Genomic DNA, 26,779 nt, shown 5'->3' with positions numbered 1-26,779 from the left:
AACGAGGCTTGCATTCCGCACAGATGCGGCAGGCTCTGGTCATTGCCCTGACCTCCTCGATGGAGTGGGGCAGATTGCGGGACTTTATAAAATAGTATAGTCGGGTGACCCCTGGGTGACAGAGGTCATTGTGGAGACCCTGTAATTTGTCCGTATGAATGCTGGCACACATTCCCCGCGATAGGGCGTCTGGGGGTTCATTAAGGGCTCCCGGCCTGTACATAATATCATAGTCGAACGTGGCTAGTTCGATCCTCCACCTGAGTATTTTGTCATTCTTGATTTTCCCCCTTTGTTATTAAACATGAAAGCCACCGACCGCTGGTCGGTGAGCAGGGTGAAACGTTTGCCGGCTAGGTAGTGTCTCCAGTGCTGCACCTCCTTCTCGACAGAAGAGTGCCTCCTTCTCGACAGAAGAGTGCCTGATTTCAGGTCCCTGAAGGGTTCGGGAGAAGAAGAATATAAAAACAGATAGTAAGAGTTTTTATAGTTATATAAAAAGAAAAAGGGTGGCTAAAGTAAATGTTGGTCCCTTAGAGGATGAGACCGGGAAATTAATGGTGGGAAATATGGAGATGGCAAAAACACTGAATGAATATTTTACATCAGTCTTTACAGTAGAAGACACTAAGAATATCCCAACACTGGACAAACAGGGGGCTAAAGGGGGGGAGGAGCTAAACACGATCAAAATCACTAAGGAAGTGGTACTCGGTAAAATAATGGGACTCAAGGCAGATAAATCACCTGGACCTGATGGCTTACATCCTAGGGTCTTGAGGGAAGTGGCGGTAGGGATTGTGGATGCATTGGTAATAATTTTCCAAAACTCCCTGGACTCGGCAAAGGTCCCAGCAGACTGGAAAACTGCTAATGTAACACCCTTATTTAAAAAGGACAGTAGACAGAAGGCTGGAAACTATAGACCGGTTAGCCTAACATCTGTGGTAGGTAAAATTTTGGAGTCCATTATTAAGGAGACAGTAACAGGACATTTGGATAATCATAATTTAATAGGACAAAGTCAGCATGGTTTTATGAAGGGGAAGTCATGTTTGACAAATTTGCTGGAGTTCTTTGAGGAAGTAACGTATAGGGTGGATAAAGGGGAACCAGTGGACGTAGTGTATTTAGACTTCCAAAAGGCATTTGACAAGGTGCCACACAAAAGATTATTGCTTAAGATAAAAAATCACGGGATTGGGGGTAATATTCTGGCATGGATAGAGGATTGGCTATCTAACAGAAGGCAGAGAGTTGGGATAAATGGTTCATTCTCAGAGATGGTTCTGTGATAGTGGATTGGCGGTTAGGATCAGATCAGCCATGATCTTATTGAATGGCGGAGCAGGCTCGAGGGGCCGATTGGCCTACTCCTGTTCCTATTTCTTATGTTCTTATGTTCTTATGTTCTAAGGCCACAGGTCTCCCAGCCTGATTGAGGGTCGCAGCTAAGGCAAAGTCTGACGCATCGCTTTCGACTTGAAAGGGAATGCATTCGTCCACTGCACACACTGCAGCCCTTTCAATGTCCTGTTTAATACTGGTGAAAGCCTCCCGAGCTTCAGCTGATAGTGGGAAGGACATCGATTTAATGAGGGGTCGGGCCTTATCAGAGTAATTGGGCACCCATTGGGCATAATACGAAAAAAATACCAGGCACCTTTTTAAAGCTTTGGGATTGTGTGGCAGGGGCAGTTCCTTTAGGGGGCGTAATCGGTCAGGGTCCGGTCCAATTACCCCATCTTCCACCACACAGCCGAGGATACAGAGACGGGTTGTGTTGAAGACACATTTGTTTTCGTTGTAGGTTAGATTCAGCTTTAGGGCAGTTTTTAAAATCTCGCAAGATTTAGATCGTGGTCTTGCTGGTTGTGCCCGCAGATAGTGACATTGTCCAGATAGGGGTAGGTAGCTTGTAGTTTATTCTCGTCAACCATGCGGTCCATCTCACGTTGGAAGACCGAGACCCCATTTGTTACCCCGAAGGGCACTCTGAGAAAATGGTAGAGGCGCCTGTTCGCCTCGAAGGCGGTGTATGGGCGGTCCTCCGTTCTAATGGGGAGCTGGTGATACGCGGATTTGAGGTCGATAGTCGAGAAGACTCGGTATTGCGCAATCTGGTTGACCATTTCTGATATGCGGGGTAAAGGGTAGGCGTCCAGCTGGGTCTAAATATTAACAGTCTGGCTGTAGTCAATTACCATCCGTTTCTTTTCGCTATTTTTAACTATGACTACTTGGGCATGCCACGGGCTGGTACTGCATTCAATAATGCCTTCCCGCAGGAGTCTGTCCACTTCCGCCTTCATAAAGTGTCTGTCTTCCAGACTGTACCGTCTGCTTTTGGTCGCTATGGGCCTACAGTTCGGAGCGAGATTAGCGAATAAAGAGGGCGGGCTGATTTTTAAGGTTGATAGGCCACAGACTGTGAGTGGCGGCTGGGACCCGCCATTTGCTAGCGTGACACTTTCGTGGTGGTACTGGAAGTCCAGGCCCAAGATTACATTAACACAGAGTTCTGGCATCACGAGGAGTTTAAAATCCTTGTAGTCCGTGCCTTTTACAGTCAGTGTTACCACACAGTAGCCCAAAATGTCCGAAGTGTGGGGCTTAGCAGCCATAGCAATTCTGCTCCGTGTAGGGGTTACCGTTAATGAGTGCCACCGTACCAGGCTAGGGTGGATAAAACTCTCGGTACTCCCACAGTCAATTAAACATTTCGTTAAATTCCCGTTTACCTGTATGTCCATCATGGATTTTGTCAACGGGTGTGGCCTGGATTGATCCACCGTGATCGAAGCCACTGTTGGGCCCTGGGCGGCCGTTGAGTCGGGAAAAGATGGCGGATCCCAAGATGGTGGCCCGCACAGCACGCACGAGGCGGTGACAGAGTTGGAAATCGGATTCCCCCTGCAGACTTTGCTAAAATGCCCCTTTTTCTTACATTTGAAGCATGTAGCGTCCTTCGCTGGGCATCGTTGTCTGGGGTGCTTGGCCTGGCCGCAGAAGTAGCATTTCGGGCCTCGAGACATTGCCGCTGTAGTAGGACTCCTGGGTGAACTTCTGTGTGGGGACTCCGGCGGCGTAGAGCTGGTCTGAGACCTGGATGGGGAAGATGGCTGATTCCAAGATGGCGGCCCCCTCGGCACGCACGAGGCGGTGAGGGCCGCATGGCCGGAAGAATAAGAGTCAGAGTTTCTCTGGGCCACGTCCAGTGATTGCGCAGTGGCCACTGCCTTTTTTATGTCCAGGACCTCCTTCTCCAGCAGTCTCTGCCGGATATAATTCGATTTGAGGCCCGTGATGAAGGAATCGCGGACCAATTCGTCAGAGTACGCATTGGCTGTCACGGCCTTGCAGTTACAGTCCCGGACCAGGTCCTTTAGGCTCTGTAAGAAATCGTCCATTGATTCCTCTGGTCGCTGCCTGCGTGTAGCCAGCAGATGTCTGGCGTACACTTCATTTACCGGCCTCTGGTATTGGGCCTTCAGGATAGTGATGGCCTCCGTGTAAGAGGTGGCGTCCCGGATGAACGAATAAATCTGATGACTTACGCGAGTAGTCAGTAGACTCAGTGATATACCTATCAATTCATCCAATGAAAAGCGACGAGTTAAGGAAGTAACTATAGGTTTTTATTGGCTAAATAACAGAGCCCACCCTCGTGGGTGATCGGATCCAACAAGGAGGAATACCAGCCAGTCGACCACCTTTATACCTGGGCAAGTAGGCGGAGCTATGGGTGGAGTCAGCAGTGGTCAGCCCAGGTATAACAGCGTGGCAAGAGGCGACCTCGTGTAGTGATACAACAGTGTAAACAGTGATAACCATAGTGTAACGATATAACAGTGATAACCATAGTGTAACGGTAGTGAACGATAAAAGTGGTTTACCACATTCACCCCTTGTTTAGATTTGAGTCCGGCGGGGTGAAGTGTACTACCAGTTCGGGTATGTCAGTCTGTCCGGAGGCCTCGTAAGTCTTTCTGATCGGCGCAGCAGCGGCGGCGGTGTTGCAGTCTCCGGTGTTAATGCTGGTGTCTGCGTGGTTGACGAAGGCTCGTGGGGTTCCGGCATGCCGTCTACCTGGGCTGGATTTGGGGGGGTGGTGGGGGGTAACGGTGGTGTCTCAGGGGTGCCCGAGGATGCAAGGTCTCGTAAGGAGACTGTGTCCTCCCGTCCGTCTGGGTATGCCACGTAGGCGTACTGGGGGTTGGCGTGCAGGAGGACCACCCTCTCGACCAGGGGGTCCGTTTTATGGGCCCTCACATGCTTTCGCAGTAAGACGGGCCCCGGAGAAGTCAGCCAAGTTGGCAGCGTGGTTCCCGTAGTCGATTTCCTGGGGAAAACAAACATTCGTTCATGGGGGGTGGTGTTAATGGCAGTGCAAAGCAGTGACCGGATGGAATGTAGCGCTGCCGGGAGGACTTCCTGCCAGCGAGAGGTTGGGAGGCCCTTAGACTTTAAGGCTAAGAGAATGGCCTTCCAGACAGTCGCGTTCTCTCTTTCCACCTGGCCGTTCCCTCGAGAGTTGTAGCTGGTGGTCCTGCTTGCAGCGATACCTCTCGCTAATAGGAACTGGCGAAGTTCCTCACTCATGAAGGAGGAGCCCCGGTCGCTATGTATATAGTTCGGGAACCCGAACAAGGCGAAGAGGTCGTTCAGGCATTTGATGACCGTGGTGCTGGTCATGTCTGGGCAGGGGAAGGCAAAGGGGAAACGGGAGTACTCATCAATGATGTTGAGGAAGTACACATTACGGTCAGAGGACGGGAGGGGCCCCTTAAAATCGATGCTCAAGCGCTCGAAGGGGCGGGTGGCCTTGATCAGGCTTGCTCTGTCCGGCCTAAAGAAATGCGGTTTGCATTCGGCACAGGTTTGGCAGTTCCTGGTCATGGTCCTGACCTCCTCGATGGAGTATGGCAGGTTGCGGGCCTTAATGAAGTGGTAAAGTCTGGTGACCCCGGGGTGGCAGAGGTCGTTGTGGAGGGCCTGCAGTCTATCAGTTTGCACGTTGGCGCATGTACTTCGTGATAGAGCATCTGGGGGTTCGTTCAGTTTACCAGGCCGGTACAAGATATCATAATCATAGGTGGAGAGCTCGATTCTCCACCTCAAGATCTTGTCGTTCTTGATTTTGCCCCTCAGCTTGTTATTAAACATAAAAGCGACCGAACGCTGGTCGGTGAGGAGGGTAAATCGTTTGCCTGCCAGGTAATGCCTCCAGCGTCGTACAGCCTCCACGATCGCCTGGGCCTCCTTCTCGACCGAAGAGTGTCGGATCTCAGGGCCCTGGAGGGTCCTTGAGAAGAAGGCCACCGGTCTCCCCTCCTGGTTGAGGGTTGCGGCTAGGGCGAAGTCGGATGCATCGCTCTCCACTTGGAAAGGGATAGACTCATCCACCGCGTGCATTGTGGCCTTAGCAATGTCTCCCTTAATGAGGGAGAAGGCTGCGCACGCTTCTGCCGTCAGGGGGAAGGAGGTGGACTTCATGAGGGGTCTGGCTTTGTCCGCATAATTTGGCACCCATTGGGCATAGTAGGCGAAGAGCCCCAGGGTTCTCTTCAGCGCCTTTGGACAGTGGGGGAGGGGAAGCTCCATGAGGGGGTGCATTCTTTCGGGGTCGGGGCCGATGACTCCGTTCTCTACTACGCAGCCGAGGATGGCAAGGCGCGAGGTGTTAAACACACATTTCTCCTTATTGTAGGTGAGGTTCAGCCGTTGGGCCGTACGGAGGAATCTTTCCAGATTAACATCGTGGTCCTGCCGGTCGCGGCCGCAGATGGTGACGTTATCTAGATAGGGGAACGTGGCGTGCAGCCCGTTCTGGTCAACCATCCGGTCCATCTCCCTTTGGAAGACCGAAACCCCGTTGGTGACGCCGAAGGGAACCCTAAGGAAGTGGTAGAGGCGGCCGTTCGCCTCGAAGGCTGTATACTGGCGGTCCTCAGGGCGGATAGGGAGTTGGTAATAGGCCGACTTAAGGTCGATGGTGGAGAATACCCGGTACTGCGCAATCTGATTGACCATATCAGATATGCGGGGAAGGGGGTATGCGTCCAGCTGGGTGTACCGGTTTATGGTTTGGCTGTAGTCGATGACTAGGCGGTTTTTATCGCCGGTCTTAACGACTATGACCTGGGCACGCCAGGGGCTGTTGCTCCTCTCGATGATGCCCTCCTTCAGGAGACGCTGCACCTCACAGCTAATAAAAGCTCTGTCCCCGGCGCTGTACCGCCTGCTCTTGGTGGCGACGGGTTTACAGTCGCGGGTGAGGTTAGCGAACAGGGAGGGGGGCGGGACCTTGAGGGTGGATAGGCCGCAGGTGGTATGCGGTGGGCGGTTTAAAGGCTGCTGGTTGTCGACTGTGAGTGGGGGGAGGGGTCCACCGCATGCCAAAGTGACACTTTGCAGGTGGGATTGGAAGTCCAGCCCTAGTAGGACGGCAGCGCAGAGCTGGGGCAGGACGAGGAGTTTAAAATTTTTATACTCCGTGCCCCTAACCGACAGGGTCACAATACAGTAGCCGCTGATGTCTGTAGAATGGGACCTCGATGCCATCGAGATCCGGTTGCGCGTTGGCCGGACAGTGAGGGAGTAGTGGCTCACCGTGTCTGGATGTATGAAACTCTCCGTGCTTCCGCTGTCGAACAGGCAGGTCGTGGCGTGGCCGTTTACTTTGATGTCCATCATGGACTTGGACAGGTGATGCGGGCGAGCTTGGTCCAGTGTGACGGAGGCTCGTGTATGGCTGAGCGAGCTGCTGTAGTCTGCGGGTGAGGCGGTCGTCGGGTCTGGCGACAAGATGGCGGTCGACTGTGGTGGACAAAATGGCGGCGCCCACGAGTTTGAATAAGATGGCTGCCCCCACAACTCACATGAGGCATTGCTGGTGTTGGTTGCCTTGATCAAAGATGGCCACCCCCACGACTCACACGAGGGGATACTGGCATCTGTGGCCTGGATGAAAGATGGCCACCCCCACAATTCGCATGAGGCACTGCTGGCGTCTGTGGCTCTCCCCCTGCAGGCCTTAGCGAAGTGGCCTTTCTTCTGGCAATGGGAGCAAGTCGTGTTTCTCGCAGGGCAGTGCGTCCTCGGGTGTTTCGCCTGGCCACAGAAGAAGCAGCCGGCGGCCCGATCGCGGGGGTCCGATGTTGCAGCCGGTACCGGGGGTGGCGGTCCCGATCGGTTCTGGGACGCCGACGCTGAGGTAGGTCCCGGAGGCGGCGTTGCGAGGGGTATTGCGGCCGGGGTCGGGCCGGAGTCCCAGGGTCGTGCAGTACAGTACCTGGAATACGGCTCGAGGTCCCGATGGGCCACTTCCAGGGAGCGGGCGAGGGCTGCAGCTGTGTTCAGGTCGAGGTCCTTTGATTCGAGCAGTCTTTGCTGTGAGTAGTCGGACCGAAGGCCTTTCACGAAGGCATCGCGGATATTCTCTTCAGTATTTTCTGCAGCCGTTACCGCTTTAAAGTCACAGTCCCTGCCGAGTGTTTGTAGCGCCTGTAAAAATTCATCTACAGACTCTCCTGGCTGTTGCGGGTGGAATCTTAGGAGGTATCTGGCATACATAGAATTTACTGGGCTCCGGTACTGCTGTTTCAGCAGGTTGATGGCGGCCTCGTATGTAGTAAGGTCCTGTATGAGTGCGAATACTTTAGGGCTCACTTGGGCGGTCAGCACTCTTAGTTTGGATCTCTGAGGCACGCCGGATTCTCCCAGGTAGGATTCGAAACAGCTCAGGCAGTGTTTGAAGTCGAGGGCTGAGTTTGCTGCCTGTGGGTTTAGATCCAGGTACGGCGGTCGGAGGGCTCGCAGCCAGGCCGGCTGCTGTGGCTGTTGTAGCTGGGCGTCTGACTGGTCTGACGGTTCATTAGACATTTTTAAAATTTAGCCAATAAAATTGATATACCTATCAATTCATCCAATGAAAAGCGACGAGTTAAGAAAGTAACTATAGGTTTTTATTGGCTAAATAACAGAGCCCACCCTCGTGGGTGATCGGATCCAACAAGGAGGAATACCAGCCAGTCGACCACCTTTATACCTGGGCAAGTAGGCGGAGCTATGGGCGGAGTCAGCAGTGGTCAGCCCAGGTATAACAGCGTGGCAAGAGGTGACCTCGTGTAGTGATACAACAGTGTAAAAAGTGATAACCATAGTGTAACGATATAACAGTGATAACCATAGTGTAACGGTAGTGAACGATAAAAGTGGTTTACCACACTCAGTTTATCTACCTCGCTAGCGGATGAGGCCCCCGTGAAGAGTTCGAAGCATTTGAGCCAGTGCCCAAATTGATTTGATGCTTCAGCAGAATGTGGATCCAAGTCCAGACGCTCTGGTTTTAGGAGTCGATCCATCCTAGTATTCTTTAGTGATTAAAATTGATGGGCCTTCAATAACCACAAAACTAGAAGTTATAGACTTAAACAAGTTGGCTTTTAATCACTAAGATCAGAGCTAACATCTCAACACGCCGACTGGTTCACAGGAATGAGTCATACAGATCCTGGGATCTTTATGTAAGAGAAGTCAGGGGCGGAGCCAAGAGCCAAGACCTGGAACCTCCCAGGTTAGTCGGGAAAGAGGAAGTGAAACTATACACAGTGGGGGAGGGTAATATACATGAGTGCAAAACGAATACAGGATCAAGACAAACAGATTTCATTACAGTGAGTTACAAGAAATTCTCAGCAGCTGTTTGAGAGATAGAATCCACTGGACTTTTCTGACCTGACTGTTACAGTTCAGACTCTCTCCCATTACCTCTGATTTGTGTTTACGATGAAGTAACAGTTACCATAAACAGGCTGAGTCTCCTATGGCCTGTTTCCTTATACATACCATGTGTGGATAGTGTTCCCAAGAACAACAGTTAGTCAATAATTGTAATATTGACCATTGGAGATCACATGGGATGCCTACCATGTTCTCCTGATTCTCAAACAACATCAGGCCAATGTGACTGGGTCTGACCACAACCCATTGACAAAATCTGTTGTGATGGAATATTGCCCTGGAAAGATACAATAGGATCAACCAACATCATCATGGATCCAAAAACAGGAATACCTGCATGCTGTCACATGAAGAATACCTGCTGATTCCATCATCATGAGTGTTGCTTCAGTGATGGTCATGGGAAATGGGAGTGTTTGATGGGACATTGAAGAAGGAGCTTTACTGTGTATCTAATCCGTGCTGTACCTGCTCTGGCAGTGTTTGATGGGACAGTGAAGAGGGAGCTTTACTCTGTATCTAACCCGTGCTGTAGCTGCCCCGGGAGTGTTTGATGGGACAGTGTAGAGGGAGCTTTACTCTGTATATAACCTGTGCTGTATCTGCCCTGGGAGTGTTTGATGGGACTGTGTAGAGGGAGCTTTACTCTGTATCCAACCCGTGCTGTACCTGCCCTGGGATATTTGATGGGACAGTGTAGAGGGAGCTTTACTCTGTATCTAACCCATGCTGTACCTGCCCTGGGAGTGTTTGATGGGACAGAGTAGAGGGAGCTTTAGGATAGAAGCAAAAGACAGGAAGGAGAATAACAAAGGTGGCAGTCAGAGAAATCAAGGGTTTAAATCAAACATGGCCACAGTAAATAATAATTCTAAAAGGTGTAAGGGTGTTAAAAAACAAGCCTGAAGGCCTTGTGTCTTAATGTGAGGAGCATTCGTAATAAGGTGGATGAATTAGCTGTGCAAATAGAGGTAAACGGATATGATATGATTGGGATTACGGAAACATGGCTCCAGGGTGACCAAGGATGGGAACTCAACATCCAGGGGTATTCAATATTCAGGAAAGATAGGCAAAAAGGAAAAGGAGGTGGGGTAGCATTGCTGGTTAAAGAGGGGATAACACAATGGAAAGGAAGGATATTAGCTCTTATGATGTAGAATCTGTATGGGTAGAACTGAGAAATACCATGGGGCAGAAAACGTTAGTGGGAGTGCTATACAGACCTCCAAACAGTAATGCGAAGGTTGGGGATGGCACTTAACGGGAAATTAGAGACGCGTGCAATAAGGGCACAGCAGTTATCATGGGTGACTTTAATCGACATATAGATTGGGCTAACCAATTTAGTAACAATACTGTGGAGGAGGAATTCCTGGAGTGTATACGGGATGGTTTCCTGGACCAATATGTCAAGGAACCAACTAGAGATCAGGCCATCTTAGACTGGGTATTATGTAATGAGAAAGGATTAATTAGCAATTTTGTTGTGCGAGGCCCCTTGGGTCAGAGCGATCATAATATGATAGAATTCTTCATTAAGATGGAGAGTGAAGTAGTTGACTCAGAGACTAGGGTCCTGAATTTAAATAAAGGAAACTACAATGGTATGAGGCGCGAGTTGGGTAGGATTGATTGGGGAGTGCTACTCAAAGGGTTGACGATGGATAGGCAATGGCAAACATTCAAAGATCGCATGGATGAACTACAGAAATTGTTCATCCCTGTTTGGCATAAAAATAATACAAAAAAGGTGACTCAACCGTGGCTAGCAAGGGAAATTAGGGATAGCATAAGATCCAAGGAGAGGACATATAAATTGGCCAGAAAAAGCAGCAAACCTGAGGATTGGGAGCAGTTTAGGATTCAGCAAAGGAGGACAAAGGGATTAATTAAGAGGGGGGAAATAGAGTATGAGAGTAAGCTTGCAGGAAACATAAAAGCTGACTGTAAAAGCTTTTATAGATATGTGAAGAGAAAAAGATTGGTGAAGTCAAGCATAGGTCCCTTGCAGTCAGAATCAGGGGAATTTATAATGGGGAACAAGGAAATGAAAGACCAACTAAATACATACATCGGTTCTGTCTTCACAAAGGAGGACACAAATAACCTCCCAGAGATGTCGGGGAATGAGAGGGAGGAACTGAAAGAAATCAGCATTTGTAGGGAAATGGTGTTCGGGAAATTGATGGGATTGAAGGCCGATAAATCCCCAGGGCCTGATAATCTACATCCTAGGGTACTTAAGGAAGTGGCCCTAAAAATAATAGATGCATTGCTGGTCATCTTCCAAAATTTGACAGACTCTGGAACAGTTCCCATGGATTGGAAAGCTAATGTTACCCCACTATTCAAAAAAGGTGTTAGAGAGAAAACAGGAAATTATAGACCGGTAGGCCTGACATCGGTAGTGGGGAAAATGCTAGAGTCCATTATAAAAGATGTAATAGCAGAGCACTTGGAAAACAGTGACAGGATCGGAAAAGTCAACATGGATTTACAAAAGGTAAATCGTGCTTGACTAATCTACTGGAATTTTTTGAGGATGTTACTGGTAGAATAGATAAGGGAGAACCAGTGGATGTGGTGTATTTGGACTTTCAGAAGGCTTTTGATAAGGTCCCGCATAAGAGATTAGCGTGTAAATTTAAGGCACATGGGATTGGGGGCAAGGTACTGACTTGGATAGAGAACTGGTTGGCAGACAGGAAGCAAAGGTTGGAATAAACGGGTCTTTTTCCGAGTGGCAGGCAGTGACTAGTGGGGTACCGCAGGGATCGGTCCTAGGACCCCAGCTATTCACAATATATATAAATGATCTAGACGAGGGAACTAGATGTAATATCTCCAAGTTTGCAGACGACACAAAGCTGGGCGGGCATGTGTGCTGTTAGGAGGATGCCAAGAAACTCCAGTATGGTTTGGACAGGTTGGGTGATTGGGCAGAAGCATGGCAGATGCAGTATAATGTGGATAAATGCGAGGTTATCCACTTTGGTGGCAAAAATAGGAAGGCAGATTAATATCTGAACGGCAATGGATTGGGAGAAGGGGAAATGCAACGAGACCTGGGTGTCCTTGTGCACCAGTCGCTGAAGGTAAGCATGCAGGTGCAGCAGAAGTCAAATGGTATGTTGGCATTCGTAGCGAGAGGGTTCGAGTACAGGAATAAGGATGTCTTGCTGCAGTTGTACAGGGCCTTGGTGAGACCACATCTTGAGTATTGTGTGCAGTTTTGGTCGCCTTATCTGAGGAAGGATGTTCTTGCCATGGAGGGAGTGCAGCAAAGATTCACCAGACTGATACCTGGGATGGCAGGAATGACGTATGAGGAGAGATTGGGTCGATTGGGCTTATACTCGTGGAGTTTAGAAGAATGAGAGGGGATCTAATTGAAACTGATAAAATTCTAACAGGACTAGAAAGACTAGATGCAGGAAGGATGCTCCCGATGGCCGGGGAGTCCAGAACCAGGGGTCACAGTCTAAGGATAAGGGGTAACCCATTTAGGACAGAGATGAGGAGGAATTTCTTCACCCAGAGAGTGGTGAACCTGTGGAATTCTCTACCGCAGAAGGCAGTGGAGTCCAATTCATTAAATATATTCAAGAAGGAGTTAGATATATTTCTTAAGGCTAAAGGGATCAAGGGATATGGGGAGAAGGCAGGGACAGGGTACTGAATTTGGATGATCAACCATGATCTCATTGAATGGCGGAGCAGGCTCGAGGGGCCGAATGGCCTACTCCTGCTCCTATCTTCTATATTTTTATGTTTCTATGTTTACTCTGTATCTAACCCATGCTGTACCTGCCCTGGGAGTGTTTGATGGGACAGTGTAGAGGGAGCTTTACTCTGTAGCTAACCTGTGCTATACCTGACTCATATTTGATGGTAACACTGGGTATCTGAAATGGAAAATGTTCCATTCCCCAGCACTAATATGCCTCATGTTGACAAACACAAAATTCACTCCAAAAATTATTTTAAAATGTCGGGGTAGTTGATATTTGTGGTCTGTGCGATATTGGAGCTGTTGTTAAATATCAATGCTAACATGATTTAAAAAAGAACTTTACAAAGTCCAATCCTTTTTGTCGTTCTCTTAGGGGCTCCCTTACTACGTGCAGGTATCTGCCTATAATATGAAAGGCTGGAGTCCCCCACAGCTTTCCACGCCTGCATGTGCAACACCATCCAGTAAGTACACACTGAAAATAATGTAGCTGTTTAACCTGTTGCTAAGATGAGAAGCACAAAGAAGAGATGCAAGTTGCTGGTGTAGGAATGGATCCCACAGTGGAGTGGCAGGTTGAGAGGCCACAGTCACAATGGGCCACTTTGGCAGCACCTGATTTCAGGCAAGATCACTGTGGGATGAAAACAAAAAATGGCAGAGAACAAGAAACACCCATTCATTTGTCAGCCCATGTACACGCTACTCGATCATAGACCCTAACCCACCCATTTAATCTCCTTCAACAGTCCATGTACACTCTCTGCTACCATAGACTTTACTAACCCATTTAATCTCCTTCCACATCCCATGTACACTCTCCCCTACCATAGATTTTACCCACCCATTTAATCTCCTTCCACATCCCATGGACAATTTACTCTATCATGGACTTTACCCATCCACTCGGCCTACTCCTGAGGTCCCCACCATCACACAAGCCAGTCTTCAGCCAATTCAATTCGCTCCTCGTGATATCAAGAAACGGCTGAGCGCACTAGATACAGCAAAGGCTATGGGCCCCGACAACATCCTGGTTGTCGTGCTGAAGACTTGTGCTCCACAACTAGTCGCGCCACTAGCCAAGCTGTTCCAGTACAGCTACAACACTGACATCTACCTGACAATGTGGAAAACTGCCCAGGTATGTCCGGTTTACAAAAAGCAGGACAAATTCAACCCAGCCAATTACCGCCCCATCAGTTTACTCTCAATCATCAGCAAAGTGATGGAAGGTGTCATCAACAGTGCTATCAAGCGGCACTTACTCACCAATAACCTGCTCACTGATGCCCAGTTTGGGTTCCGCCAAAACCACTTGGCTCCCGACCTCATTACAGCCTTGGTCCAAACATGGACAAAGGAGCTGAATTCCAGATGTGAGGTGAGAGTGACTGCCCTTGACATCAAGGCAGCATTTGACCGAGTGTGGCATCAAGGAGCCCTAGTAAAACTGATGTAAATGGGAATTGGGGGGAAAATGCTCCACTGGCTGGAGTCATACCTAGCACAAAGGAAGAGGGTTGTGGTGGTTGAAGGTCAATCATCACAGCCCCAGGACATTGCTGCAGGAGTTTCTCAGGGCAGTGTCCTAGGCCCAACCATCTTCAGCTGCTTCATCAATGACCTTCCCGCCAACATAAGGTCAGAAATGGGAATGTTTGCTGTTGACTGCACAGTGTTCAGCACCATTCACCACTCCTCAGATAATGAAGCAGTCTATGCCTGCATGCAACAAGACCTGGATGACGTTGAGGCTTGGGCTGATAAGTGGCAGGTAACGTTCGCGCCACAGAAGTTCCAGGCAATGACTATCTCCAACAAGCGAGAGTCTAACCATGTCCCCTTGACATTCAACGGCATTACCATTGCCGAATCCCCCACCATCAACGTCCTGGGGGGTCACCATTTACCAGAAACTTAACTGGACCAGCCACATAAATACTGTGGCATCAAGAGCAGGTCAGAGGTTAAGTATTCTGCGGTGAGTGTCTCACCGCCTAACTCCCCAAAGCCTTTCCACCATCTACAAGGCACAAGTAAGGAGTGTGATGGACTACTCTCCACTTGCCTGGATGAGTGCAGCTCCAACAACACTCAAGAAGCCCGACACCATCCAGGACAAAGTAGCTCACTTGATTGGCACCCCATCCACCATCTTAAACATTCACTCCCTCCACCACCGGCGTACCGTGGCTGCAGTGTGTACCAACTACAAGGTGCACTGCAACAACTCGCTGAGGATTCTTCGGCAGCACCTTCCAAATCCGTGACCTCTCCCACCTAGAAGGACAAGGGCAGCAGGCGCATGGGAACACCACCACCTGCAAGTTCCCCTCTTAAGTCACACACCATCCTGACTTAGAAGTATATCGCCGATCCTTCATCGTCGCTGGATCAAAACCCTGGAACTCCTCACCTAACAGCACTATGGGAGCACCTTCACCATATAGACTGCAGCGGTTCAAGAAGGTAGCTCACCATCACCTTCTCAAGGGCAATTAGGGATGGGCAATAAATGCTGGCCTTGCTTGCGACGCCCACACCCCATAAACAAATTTAAAAAAAAATGTAATCTCCTTCCACATCCCATGGCCAATTTACTCTATCATGGACTTTACCCACCCATTTAGTCTCCTTCCACAGCCCATGTACAATTTAGTTTATCATGAACTCTACCCACCCATTTAATCTTCTGCAGCCCATATACGATTACTCCAATCCTCCCTCTCCCCCCTTCTCTTACCCTCCATTCCTCTTCCCTCCTCAACTCAATTTTATTCTCCCGATCCACCTCACCTCCCCTTTCCCCTCTCCCGCCTGCACTCTTCACCTCACCCCTTCACTCTGCTGTCATCCCTTTCTCCTCTTTCCCTCTCCTCTTCTCTCCTTTACTCCCTCCTCCTCCCAACTCTTCCTCTTCTGTATTCCCTTCCCTTCCCTTTCCCTCCTTTACACCCTTTTTCTCTGCCTCTCCCTCCCTCTCCTCTCCTCTCCTTCCTCCTCCTCGTCTCTTCTCCCCATCATCTGCACATCTGCTCCTTTCCACTCCTCCCTCACTCACCACTGTTCTTCTCCCATGTCCTCTGAATAACTCTGCCTCTAATCCTCTCCCCTCCACTCCTCTCCTCCCATTTTCTCTCTTTCCTTTCATTACAGGATGCATGATGTAAATTTCATGCACGGTGTAAGTAAAATTGTGCTCGAAAATGATTACTACAGCTGATGGTCTGTATGTTGGTGGTGTATTGTCTCAGCTGATGGTCTGTATGTTGGTGGTGTATTGTCCCAGCTGATGGTCTGTGTGTTGGTGCTGTATTGTCCCAGCTGATGGTCTGTGTGTTGGTGCTGTATTGTCTCAGCTGATGGTGTGTATGTTGGTGGTGTATTGTCTCAGCTGGTGGTCTGTGTGTTGGTGCTGTATTGTCTCAGCTGATGGTGTGTATGTTGGTGGTGTATTGTCTCAGCTGATGGTCTGTATGTTGGTGGTGTACTGTCCCAGCTGATGGTCAGTATGTTGGTGGTGTATTGTCTCAGCTGATGGTCTGTATGTTGGTGGTGTAATGTCTCAGCTGATGGTGTGTATGTTGGTGGTGTATTGCCTCAGCTGATGGTCTGTATGTTGGTGGTGTATTGTCCCAGCTGATGGTCAGTATGTTGGCGGTGTATTGTCTCAGCTGATGGTCTGTGTGTTGGTGGTGTATTGTCCCAGCTGATGGTCTGTATGTTGGTGGTGTATTGTCCCAGCTGATGGTCTGTATGTTGGTGGTGTATTGTCCCAGCTGATGGTCTGTGTGTTGGTGCTGTATTGTCCCAGCTGATGGTCTGTATGTTGGTGGTGTATTGTCCCAGCTGATGGTCTGTATGTTGGTGGTGTATTGTCACAGCTGATGGTCTGTGTGTTGGTGCTGTATTGTCCCAGCTGATGGTCTGTATGTTGGTGGTGTATTGTCTCAGCTGTTGGTCTGTGTGTTGGTGCTGTATTGTCCCAGCTGATGGTCTGTGTGTTGGTGCTGTATTGTCTCAGCTGATGATCTGTATGTTGGTGGTGTATTGTCCCAGCTGATGGTCTGTGTGTTGGTGGTGTAATGTCTCAGCTGATGGTCTGTATGTTGGTGGTGTATTGTCCCAGCTGATGGTCTGTATGTTGGTGCTGTATTGTCTCAGCTGATGGTCTGTATGTTGGTGGTGTATTGTCCCAGCTGATGGTCTGTGTGTTGGTGGTGTATTGTCTCAGCTGATGGTCTGTATGCTGGTGGTGTATTGTCTCAGCTGATGGTCTGTATGTTGGTGGTGTATTGTCCCAGCTGATGGTCTGTGTGTTGGTGGTGTATTGTCTCAGCTGATGGTCTGTATGTTGGTGGTGTATTGTCCCAGCTGATGGTCTGTATGTTGGTGCTGTATTGTCTCAGCTGATGGTCTGTATGTTGGTGGTGTATTGTCTCAGCTGATGGTCTGTGTGTTGGTGGTGTATTGTCTCAGCTGATGGTCTGTATGTTGGTGGTGTATTGTCTCAGCTGATGGTCTGTGTGTTGGTGGTGTATTGTCTCAGCTGATGGTCTGTATGTTGGTGGTGTATCTGGTTGAATGGTAGGGCTCCTCTGAACAACACAGCCAGAAAATCGCCGATATGAGTGTTGATGAATTGATCCATCCTTTGGTATGAGTCTCTGCTCCCCGAATATGAACTAAGGATGCTGCTGGTGGTCTGGGCACCTTACTCACGGCCCCATCCAATAATAGCAATTTTTTCTTCTCTTCCTTCTTACCTGAAGGCGTTGACACTTGCTGGTGCACAACTCCACAGACACTGCTTCCTTCTTGTGCCTGATTGAACCTTTCCCTGGTTAGCTCAGGAGACAGTAAAACAAATTGAAACTCCCCATCACTGCGTCAGCTGAGAGCAGATAACTCAGCACAGGACTGAAACCAGGCACCTTCTGGTCAATGTCTGCAGTGATAGGTCAGTGCCGCTACTAGTTTAGTTGGCTGTTAACCTGGAGGTTTCACAAACACTTTGGGGTAGATTTTGACATTTGTGTGACCATTTTGAGAGAGCGCTGATCGCCCGTTCTGGGGTGAAGAGGCCTCCACCATTTTGAGGCTCTGGCTTCATTTAAATCTGGCAGATGAGCTGTGGGGAGCCAAACAGGCATCACAATGCAACTCACTGGATTGAGGCCTCAGGATTGGGCCGGGGCGGCTGCCAGCAAGGGCACGGGTTGCGGGATCGCGGCGGGTGGGTGTCCCGGGGCAGCAGTGACCCAGATTATCCAGCTCGTCAGAGACTACAAGGTCAGTGCTGGTTCAGTGAGGAGTCCCTGCCACCATCAAAAGTCATAACAAGGATGCAAAACTAACAGCATGCTGTCTGATTCTTTTTACTCTCTTTCTCCCAGACTGGAGAGAGTACGATGGCAAAGAAGTGAAGCATAGCGGACAGACAGAGGCCTTGGACCAGCTGCTGAATCAAATCAAGAACAACCACCAGCACTGCCTGTGTCATGGTGAGTCAGAGCAATGACTATCTCCTGCCCACCTCTGGGGTATAAATCTATGATTGGGGGTGATGAGGTTTTGTTGGTTACATTTTACACAGTGCATTCACATGAAGCGAGAGCTGTCAGGAAGATGTGATGACATGTAAGTGTGAACTCTCAGTTACACTCTCAGTTAGGCTTTTTACCCGCCTATCATTAGTGCTTCACATTATTCAGAGTAATCACTGCATTTAAAGAGTGATGTTCAAAATGTGTTTGTTGGGCTCAAGAGAAAATAAGCAATAAAAAGAGTGAAGATTGTCTGACTGTAGCCTGCACTAGATCCTGGATTGTATCCTAGACTGTATCCCGGACTGTATCCCAGATCGTCTCCCGGATTGTATCCCGGACTGTATTCCAGAATGTATTCCGGACTGTATCCCGGATTGTATACCAGATTGTACCCCGGACTGTATTCCGGAATGTATCCCGGACTGTATCCCGGATTGTATACCGGATTGTATCCCGGACTGTATCCCAAATTGTATCCCAGACTGTATCCCAGACTGTATCCCGAACTGTATCTCGGAATGTATCCTGGATTGTATCCTGGACTGTATCCCTTATTGTATCCGGATTGTATCCCGGACTGACTGGATTGTATTCCTGATTGTATCCCAGATTGTATACCGGACTGTATCCCGGATTGTATCCCGGACTGACTGGATTGTATCCCTGATTGTATCCCGGACTGTATCATGGAATGTATCCCGGACTGTATCCCAGGCTGTATCCCAGAATGTATCCCGGATTGTATCCCAGACTGTATCCCGAAATGTATCCTGGATTGTATCCTGGACTGTATCCCTGATTGTATCTCGGATTGTAAACTGGACTGACCGGATTGTATCCCTGATTGTATCCCGGATTGTAAACTGGACTGACCGGATTGTATCCCGGATTGTATACCGGACTGTATCATGGAATGTATCCTGGACTGTATCCTGGACTGTCACACTCCAGACACTCGTGTCTGATGTCATACTTTCTACAAATAACAAATCACAATGGAACAACCTAAATGTATATCTAGGGAGAAAGAAACCCAGTTATTATCTGCTGTTTCTTCCTGATGCTGAGATAACAAGAATAGCTGAGCAATGGCCAATCTACAGTAGATAAACTCCCAACAATAATAATTAACTTTGAATGACTTCAGGAACACCTCCCACAGCAGTAGCCTTAAAAGGACAAGCCAAGTTAGCAGCCAAACATTAGGAAAGTGCTGCCAGCCCAGACTCTGACAGTAAAGCGTTGGGAGGTCAACATTTATCTACATAAAAAAAATTGTTTGTTTGGCTTTTCCAGAAAATTCAAAAATCCACCTGCAGGGCCGTAAGCATTCAATGTCCAAGAGCCTGAAACACCTTTTTCAGCCAACAAGTAAATTTGTTAAAAGTCTCAAACGGTGAGTTGCTTTGCATACTCTGGTTCAAAAGAATAATCAGCTTCTTGAATAAATTAAATCAAACTTAATTATGTCCTTGTTTGTCAGAAATATCCCTTTTGTTTCCCGTTTTTCCAAATGTCCTTCCCCTGACTCTCACTGCGGTACAATTCCCTAGTACCTCACTGAATTTGCCATTATTCTACTGAGAGATTAAACAATGAGTGTTGGGGCATCACACCCAAGCCTGAGCCTTTCCCTTCCTAATGTCCCGCACGCACACACACACACACACACACACACACACAGAAACACAGACAGACAGAGAAACACAAACACACGCACATAGACAAACACACACACATGGACAAATACACATAGACAGAGAAACACACACACACAGAAAAAAACACACACACACAGAAACACAAGCAAACATGCAGACAGGGAAACATACAAACACGCATGCACAAACAGATACATGAAAACATATACACACACTTTCTGCGGGACACAGCAGTGATGAGGAGTGGCTGCATTTTTCCCTTCCTAGTCCACAGTAATTGTGGTACTCCCAGTCCCACCCTGACTGACAGCTAACCGAGGACAGACCAAGGGTCAAAGCTGAGATCTGTCTGTCTTAGTATGGCTCATTGCCGCACTGGGAAGTACCCTTACCCACTGGCCATCAGGTACTGGGCACCATTTTTCAAGTAAAATCAAGGAAAACCCAAAGATGTTTTATAAATACATAAAGAGCAAGAGGATAACTAAGGAATGAGTAGGGCCTATTAGAGACCAAAAAGGTAACCTGTGTGTGTAGGCGGAAGACGTGGATATAGTTCTTAATGAATACTTTGGGCTCGATTTTAACTCAGCCATCAGGCGGGCTTTGAGGCGTGTGGGGGGTTAAAATCGCAAAACCTGGGGGTCGGGACCCCCCCGCCTGGTTCCCGACACCTAGCCATTTTAACCCAGGTGTGTCTGATGGTCCCGAATCAGTCCCGCCTGCAACAGGCGGGACTGGTCTTTAGGGCCCTTAAACAGTACTCATCGGCCTTTATAATCCCTTTTTAACAGGTCCTTGCCTGTTTAATCCTTTTCCCACGTAAAACACGCCTGGTGGGGATCACGCCTGTGAAACCTGGCGTGAAAACTATTGGCTTGCTGACTATCAGCTGCAGGTCAACCATTAAAGAGGAGATTTGATCAGCCATCATTTGTAGGTGGCAGGACTTTGTTGTTTCAGGCCTGGGGCAACTTTTACCAGGCTTAACCACACCTGTGGAGTGTTGGAGCCTCACACACTTCTCCAGTGTGACCTCCTGCGAAACCCCTCTCGCCAGCCTCACTCAGTGCTTCCTCAACAGAGGCATCTACCAGAAGCATGGGAGGCCTTTTTTTCCTTCCCTTCTTGGCATTAGAGGACTTCCAGCCCCAATCGTGAAATGACACACGCCACAACTGCAGAAGTTGCCATCAGAATTTTTATACGAAACAAACAATTGATGGCATTTTTACAGAATACACAACATTTCACCCAAGTGACTACCCTTGTGACTATTTGTGCTTTATTTTCCTCTTACGCGTGCTCCTACGTAGTGGTTCCCCTGTGGCTTCAGCAGATGTGGAGGCCCCTTGCTCATTTTGCTGCTGCTCCTGTCTCGACACCTTTGGCGGGCATCCTCTGGGGGGGCGAGCCTGTGAGGGCTCATCAGCAGTCTGCTGCTCCTGCGGCTGTGCAGGAGTTGAGACGTCTATCTCAGTTGGATGTGGACTCTGGCGAGGCTCTGACCGAGGGCTCTGCAGTGGCATGGAAGTGTGAGCGCTTGGAGAGGAGCCCCCACTTCCTTGAGGTCTGCTACCAACCTCCCTCTCATGGGTCAGGTCCCCCTCAGTGCCTGCAAGTGGCTTGAGAGCACCTTGCTGCACATCAGGGGGGCCATGGGGACCCGTATCTGCAATGGTAGTCCTACTCAGAAGGACTTCCATGAAGGCCTGGTTTCTCTGTTCAATGGATGCCCATTGCTCCTCAAGAGATGTCATTCTATTCTGAACACTCACTGTAGGAATGTTTACTTCCTATCAAGAGACTGAGGTCGACTCAGGCGATCAACAAATGATGTTTAATATAAAACAAACGGAGTTTAACAACCCAATACACGAGAACTACGAAAACAGGTCTAGTCAGTTCGGAGGCTCCACGAGGACTGCTAGGGCGGTCCCGTGGTTGGCGTCATGACGTCATCACATTTTTCCCGCCATTGGGGATCACGTGATGAACGGCGTGACGTCATCGCGTTTGCCCGCGCTCTTAAAGGGACCGCGCTCTGTACATGCAAACAGTATATACAAAGGTACAGACTCAGGCTGTCGTTAACACACTGTTAAAGGGAATTATATACATTCGATCGGAGTCCCTTAGTGGCTCCGCCACATGCGCCCCCCCAGAATTGTCTTTAACAGAAAAAGTGAAACAGCGAGGAGGCCTGACAAGCCTGTCAGAGCGACTTCTGTACGTTTGAAGTGGAAGCTGCTGGACGGCGGATGGGCTGGTGGGCGGTTGCGCTTGATCTGGCATGGCGACTGTGGGCGGTCGGCCACGTTTTGGCGGCTGTGCGGTCTCGACCGAGTGGTCAAGGTCCAAGTGAGCCGGCTTCAACCGGTCAACCGAAATGTGGTCCGGTTTACCCACGATGTCCAACGAGAAAGTTTTGTCTCCCGGCTCTAGCACGCGGAAAGGACCAGTGTAAGGGGCCTTGAGCAGATCCCGATGAGCGTCATGACGGATGAACACAAATTCAGCGTTCTTCAGCTCTGCTGGGACGTGGGAGCTCTGAAAGCCGTGATGTGACGTTGGTACTGGTGCAAAACACTTGGCAGCCTCCTGATGGCTGATGAGTTGCTTGGATGCGGACCATGACTCTGTTGGAGTCGGAAGGAAATCACCTGGTACGTGTAGCGGTTGGCCATAGACGAGCTCTGCCGAGGACGAGCGAAGATCTTCCTTGGGTGCCGTGCAAAGACCCAACATGACCAATGGTAACCTGTCCACCCAACCAGTGCCTTGGAGGCTGGCCCTCAGTGCAGCTTTGAGCGACCTGTGAAATCGCTCGCACAGGCCGTTCGCCTGTGGGTGGTAGGCTGTGGTGCGATGTAGCTTGATGCCGAGCCCTTGAGCCACTGTGTTCCAGAGCTCAGAGGAAAACTGCGGCCCACGATCGGAAGAGATGTCCGCCGGTACCCCGAAACGGGCGACCCAAGAGGAGATGAATGCCCTGGCTACGTCCGCGGAAGTGGTGGATGACAAAGGAACTGCCTCTGGCCATCTAGTGGTGCGGTCCACCATCGTAAGAAGATGTGTGAACCCATGAGAAGGTGGAAGTGGCCCCACCAGGTCGACATGCACGTGATCGAACCTACGTTCTGGGACAGCGAAGGTGGCAATGGAGCTTTGAAGTGACGCTGCACCTTGGCCTTTTGGCAGACCACGCAGGTGTTGGCCCAGTCGCAGACATCCATGTGCATGCCCCGCCACATGAATTTGGACGACATCAGCCATTGCAAGGCCTTCATGCCAGGATGTGACAACCCGTGTATGGCATCAAACACTTTTCGGAGCCAGGCAACCAGCACAATAGGGCGAGGATCTCCTACGGAGACATCACACAGTAGCGTGGTGCCCGCGGCATGGAATTTGACGTCGGCCGCTTGGAGGCTAGAGGGGCTGGTTCGGTAAGCTTGTACCTCCGGATCCGAGGCTTGATCCGCAGCCATGAGGGCGTAGTCGATTCCGAGCTGGACTGCATGAACGGTCACGCGGGAGAGGCAATCTGCCACCAGGTTGTCTTTACCGGCCACGTGCTGAATGTCCGTCGTGAACTCAGAAATAAACGTAAGTTGACGTTGTTGTCGGGCTGACCACGGTTCGGCGGTCTTGGCCATAGCGAACGTTAGGGGCTTATGGTCTACGAAAGCAGTAAAAGTACGTCCTTCCAGCAAGAACCGGAAATGGCGGATGGCCAGGAAAAGAGCTAGCAACTCCCAGTCAAAGGTACTGTATTTCCACTCGTTGCGCCGTAGTTGACGGCTGAAGAACGCCAGCGGTTGCCACGTACCATGGACCCACTGTTCTTGCACTGCACCGATGGCGTAGTCTGACACGTCGGTGGTGAGGGCGATGGTGGCACCTGGTAGCGGGTGCGCCAGCATGGTGGCGTTGGCGAGGCCGCCTTTTGTTTCAACGAACGCCCGGTCCATGTCGACTGTCCAGCTAACCGGATCCTTGCCAGACTTGCCCTTGAGGGCCTCGTACAGGGGCTGCATGAGCAGAGCTGCCTTGGGCACAAAGCGGTGATAAAAATTTACCATCCCGAGGAACTCCTGCAGGGCCTTGACAGTCTGTGGGCGCGGAAAGGACGTCACCGCCTCTACCTTTGTTTGCAAAGGCACTGCTCCCTCCGGTGCAATGCGATGGCCCAAGAAATCCATGGGCGGTAGACCAAACTGACACTTGGCTGGATTGAGAATCAGGCTGTGTAGGCTGAGGTGACGAAAAAGGGTGCGCAGGTGCGCAATGTGTTCCTCCTTGCTCCAACTGGCCATGAGGATGTCGTCTAAATAGACGAAAATGAAGTCGAGGTCCCGCAGCACAGAGTCCATGAGACGCTGGAAGGCCTGGGCAGCGTTCTTCAAACCAAAAGGCATCCTCAGAAATTCAAACAGGCCGAATGGGGTGATGACTGCAGTCTTCTGCACATCCTGCGGGTGTATCTGGACCTGGTGGTAGCCTCGGACCAGATCCACCTTTGAAAAAATGGTGTTCCTAGCCAAATGGGCAGAGAAATCCTGAATGTGGGGGATCGGGTATCGATCAGGAGTGGTGGCATCGTTAAGCCGTCGATAGTCGCCGCATGGCCACCATCCGCCACCAGGTTTCGGTACAAGGTGGAGAGGCGAAGACCAGGGACTATTGGACCGGCGAATTATTCCCAGGTGTTCCATTGTAGCGAACTCCGCCTTCGCGACCGCCAGTTTGCCGGGTTCGAGGTGCCGGGCCCGCGCGTGGACCGGGGGGCCGGTGGTGGTGATGTGGTGTTCAACACCATGCTTCGTGGCCGTAGAGGAGAACGTGGGCCTGGTCAGGTCCAGAAATTCCCCAAGCAGGTGAGCGAAATCGTCCGGAGTTGGGAAAGCGCAGGAGACGGCGCGCGACATGGTGTTGCCCCGGTGACAGGGAATGGAGTTAAACGTGGCCGCGTTGACCAGCCGCCGGTTCCGCACATCGACCAGGAGGCCGTTGGCGCACAGGAAATCCGCGCCGAGGATGGCTTATGAAACCCTGGCCGTAACAAATTCCCACACAAATCGCTGGCCGCCGAAGCACACCTGGACCCGCCATTTGCCGAAGGACCGGATAGCACTGCCATTAGCCACCTCGAGTGAGATACCATGCCTCCCAGATTGAACATCCATAGCTAACGCGGGAATAATGCTGCACTGTGCGCCGGTGTCGCACAGGAATCGCCGACCAGAGATGGAATTGGTGATGAACAACAACTTGCCAGAATTTCCGATGGCCATCGCAGCCGCGGGGCACCCGTCAGACCCGCTCTTCCTTCGCCAGGGTTGCAGGGGATGTTTTTTTTTGGGAGAGAAGCTGCAGGGAGGGCGGCAACATCTGGCTTTCACGCCAAACCATGCGTGGTAGAAGCACAGCCCCGCAGGCTGAGGGGCTGGGGCGGCGTCCGTGGGGGATGGGCACCTCGTGGCAGTGCAGTTTTGCTGCGTCACCGCGAAAACCTTATCCGCTTCAGCAGCAAGCGCTGCGCAATCTGTGACTTCGGACCGGGCCAGGGCAGCCTGGGCTTGCTCCGGTAGCTGACTGAGGAATAGCTCCCTGAAGAGGAAGCATTGCGGTTCGGAGCCAAGGAGCATGAGCATTTGGCTCCTGAGTTCAGACGGCTTGGAGTCCCTGAGGCCAGGCATAGCGAGCAGTCGGTGGGCGCGCTCCGACTTCGTGAGCCCGAAGACCTGTAATAACCGCGCCTTGATCGCTTCATACTTGCGGTCGTCCGGGGGGTTTTCGAGCAGGCTGACGACCCGCGAGGCGGTGGAGCTGTCGAGTGCGGAGACCACGTAAAAGTAATGGGCCTGAGCCGCAACGATGTTCCGTAGCGCAAACTGGGCTTCGACCTGGACGAACCACGAGGTCGCTTGTTACTCCCAGAATTGCGGTAGCTTCAATGCAATGGCGTTTGTTTCCATGCTGCGTTCCTTCTGCGAAAACCGTTCGCAAAAGTCGGGGTCACCAATGTAGGAATGTCTAGTTCCTATCAAGAGACTGAGGTCGACTCAGGCGATCAACAAACGATGTTTAATATAAAACAAACGGAGTTTAACAAACCAATACACGAGAACTACGAAAACAGGGCTAGTCAGTTCGGAGGCTCCACGAGGACTGCTAGGGCGGTCCCGTGGTCGGCGTCATGACGTCATCACGTTTTTCCCGCCGTTGGGGGATCACGTGATGAACAGCGTGACGTCATCGCGTTTGCCCGCGCTCTTAAAGGGACCGCGCTCTGTACATGCAAACAGTATATACAAAGGTACAGACTCAGGCTGTAGTTAACACACTGTTAAAGGGAATTATATACATTCGATCAGAGTCCTTTAGTGGCTCCGCCACATCACCATGTTTTCCATACCCTGGCGACTAACCTCCTCCATGGCTGTAGCCCTCCTCTCCTCTACCGTAGCCAGCCTTACCACGGAGGCAGCAATCATTTCCATGTAGGTAGCCATCCTTTCCGTGTTGATGCGTTCATGCGCCAATGACTCCACAAATGCTCTGCTCATGTTCGCTATGGACTCCTCCATTCGCTCCACACTCGCAGCGACCCTAGAGACAAAACCTGCCAGAGACTCCTGCATCTGTGCATGGAGTTCCATCACCTCTGATCTTACGGATGGACCCAGAGGCAGAGGGTCGACATGCAGCTGAGCCGAGCTTGCAGAGGCCTGCGCCCTCCGACGAGGACTCTCCACTGCTGTCCCTGTCTCCACAATTTGATGATGCTCACTTGTGAGCTGTGATGCACCAGGTGACAACTCTACTCTATGTCCTGGCGGTCCCACCGAGGTGTGAGTGTCTGCGCTGGTGCTGGGTGCACTTATTTCTGCTGACACTGCGCCCTCTGAGGAGTCTGGCATCTCAGGCTCTTCCTCTTGCACACTGGGGACGGGGCTCTCGATGGTCCTGTGGGGTAGTCAAGGAAAAAGTTAGAGATGTGATGCCAAGGTTTCATGCACATTGCATTTTGCAGATGATCATAAGTCCATATGATGTAGCTTCAGAATCATTATCAGCGA

At 50.3% G+C, this 26,779-nt stretch overlaps 1 protein-coding gene across 1 annotated transcript in view; it reads left to right on the top strand.

The window, feature by feature from the left end:
* Positions 1–26,779, top strand: part of ankfn1b (ankyrin repeat and fibronectin type III domain containing 1b) — a 242,534-nt gene that overhangs the window by 48,468 nt on the left and 167,287 nt on the right. Inside the window, exons 6-8 of the mRNA XM_086000915.1 lie at positions 12,855–12,945; positions 17,881–17,988; positions 19,330–19,429. Of these exons, the coding sequence (XP_085857041.1) occupies positions 12,855–12,945; positions 17,881–17,988; positions 19,330–19,429 (299 nt within the window). The remainder of the gene's footprint in view (positions 1–12,854; positions 12,946–17,880; positions 17,989–19,329; positions 19,430–26,779) is intronic.

The sequence above is a fragment of the Somniosus microcephalus genome, chromosome 11 (genome assembly GCF_052327205.1).
Source record: "Somniosus microcephalus isolate GS21.2 chromosome 11, FLI_Smic_1.0, whole genome shotgun sequence".
Taxonomy (NCBI): Eukaryota; Metazoa; Chordata; class Chondrichthyes; order Squaliformes; family Somniosidae; genus Somniosus; species Somniosus microcephalus.
Note: the sequence above shows the minus strand (reverse complement) of the source record. Positions and strands in the feature narration are given on the sequence as shown.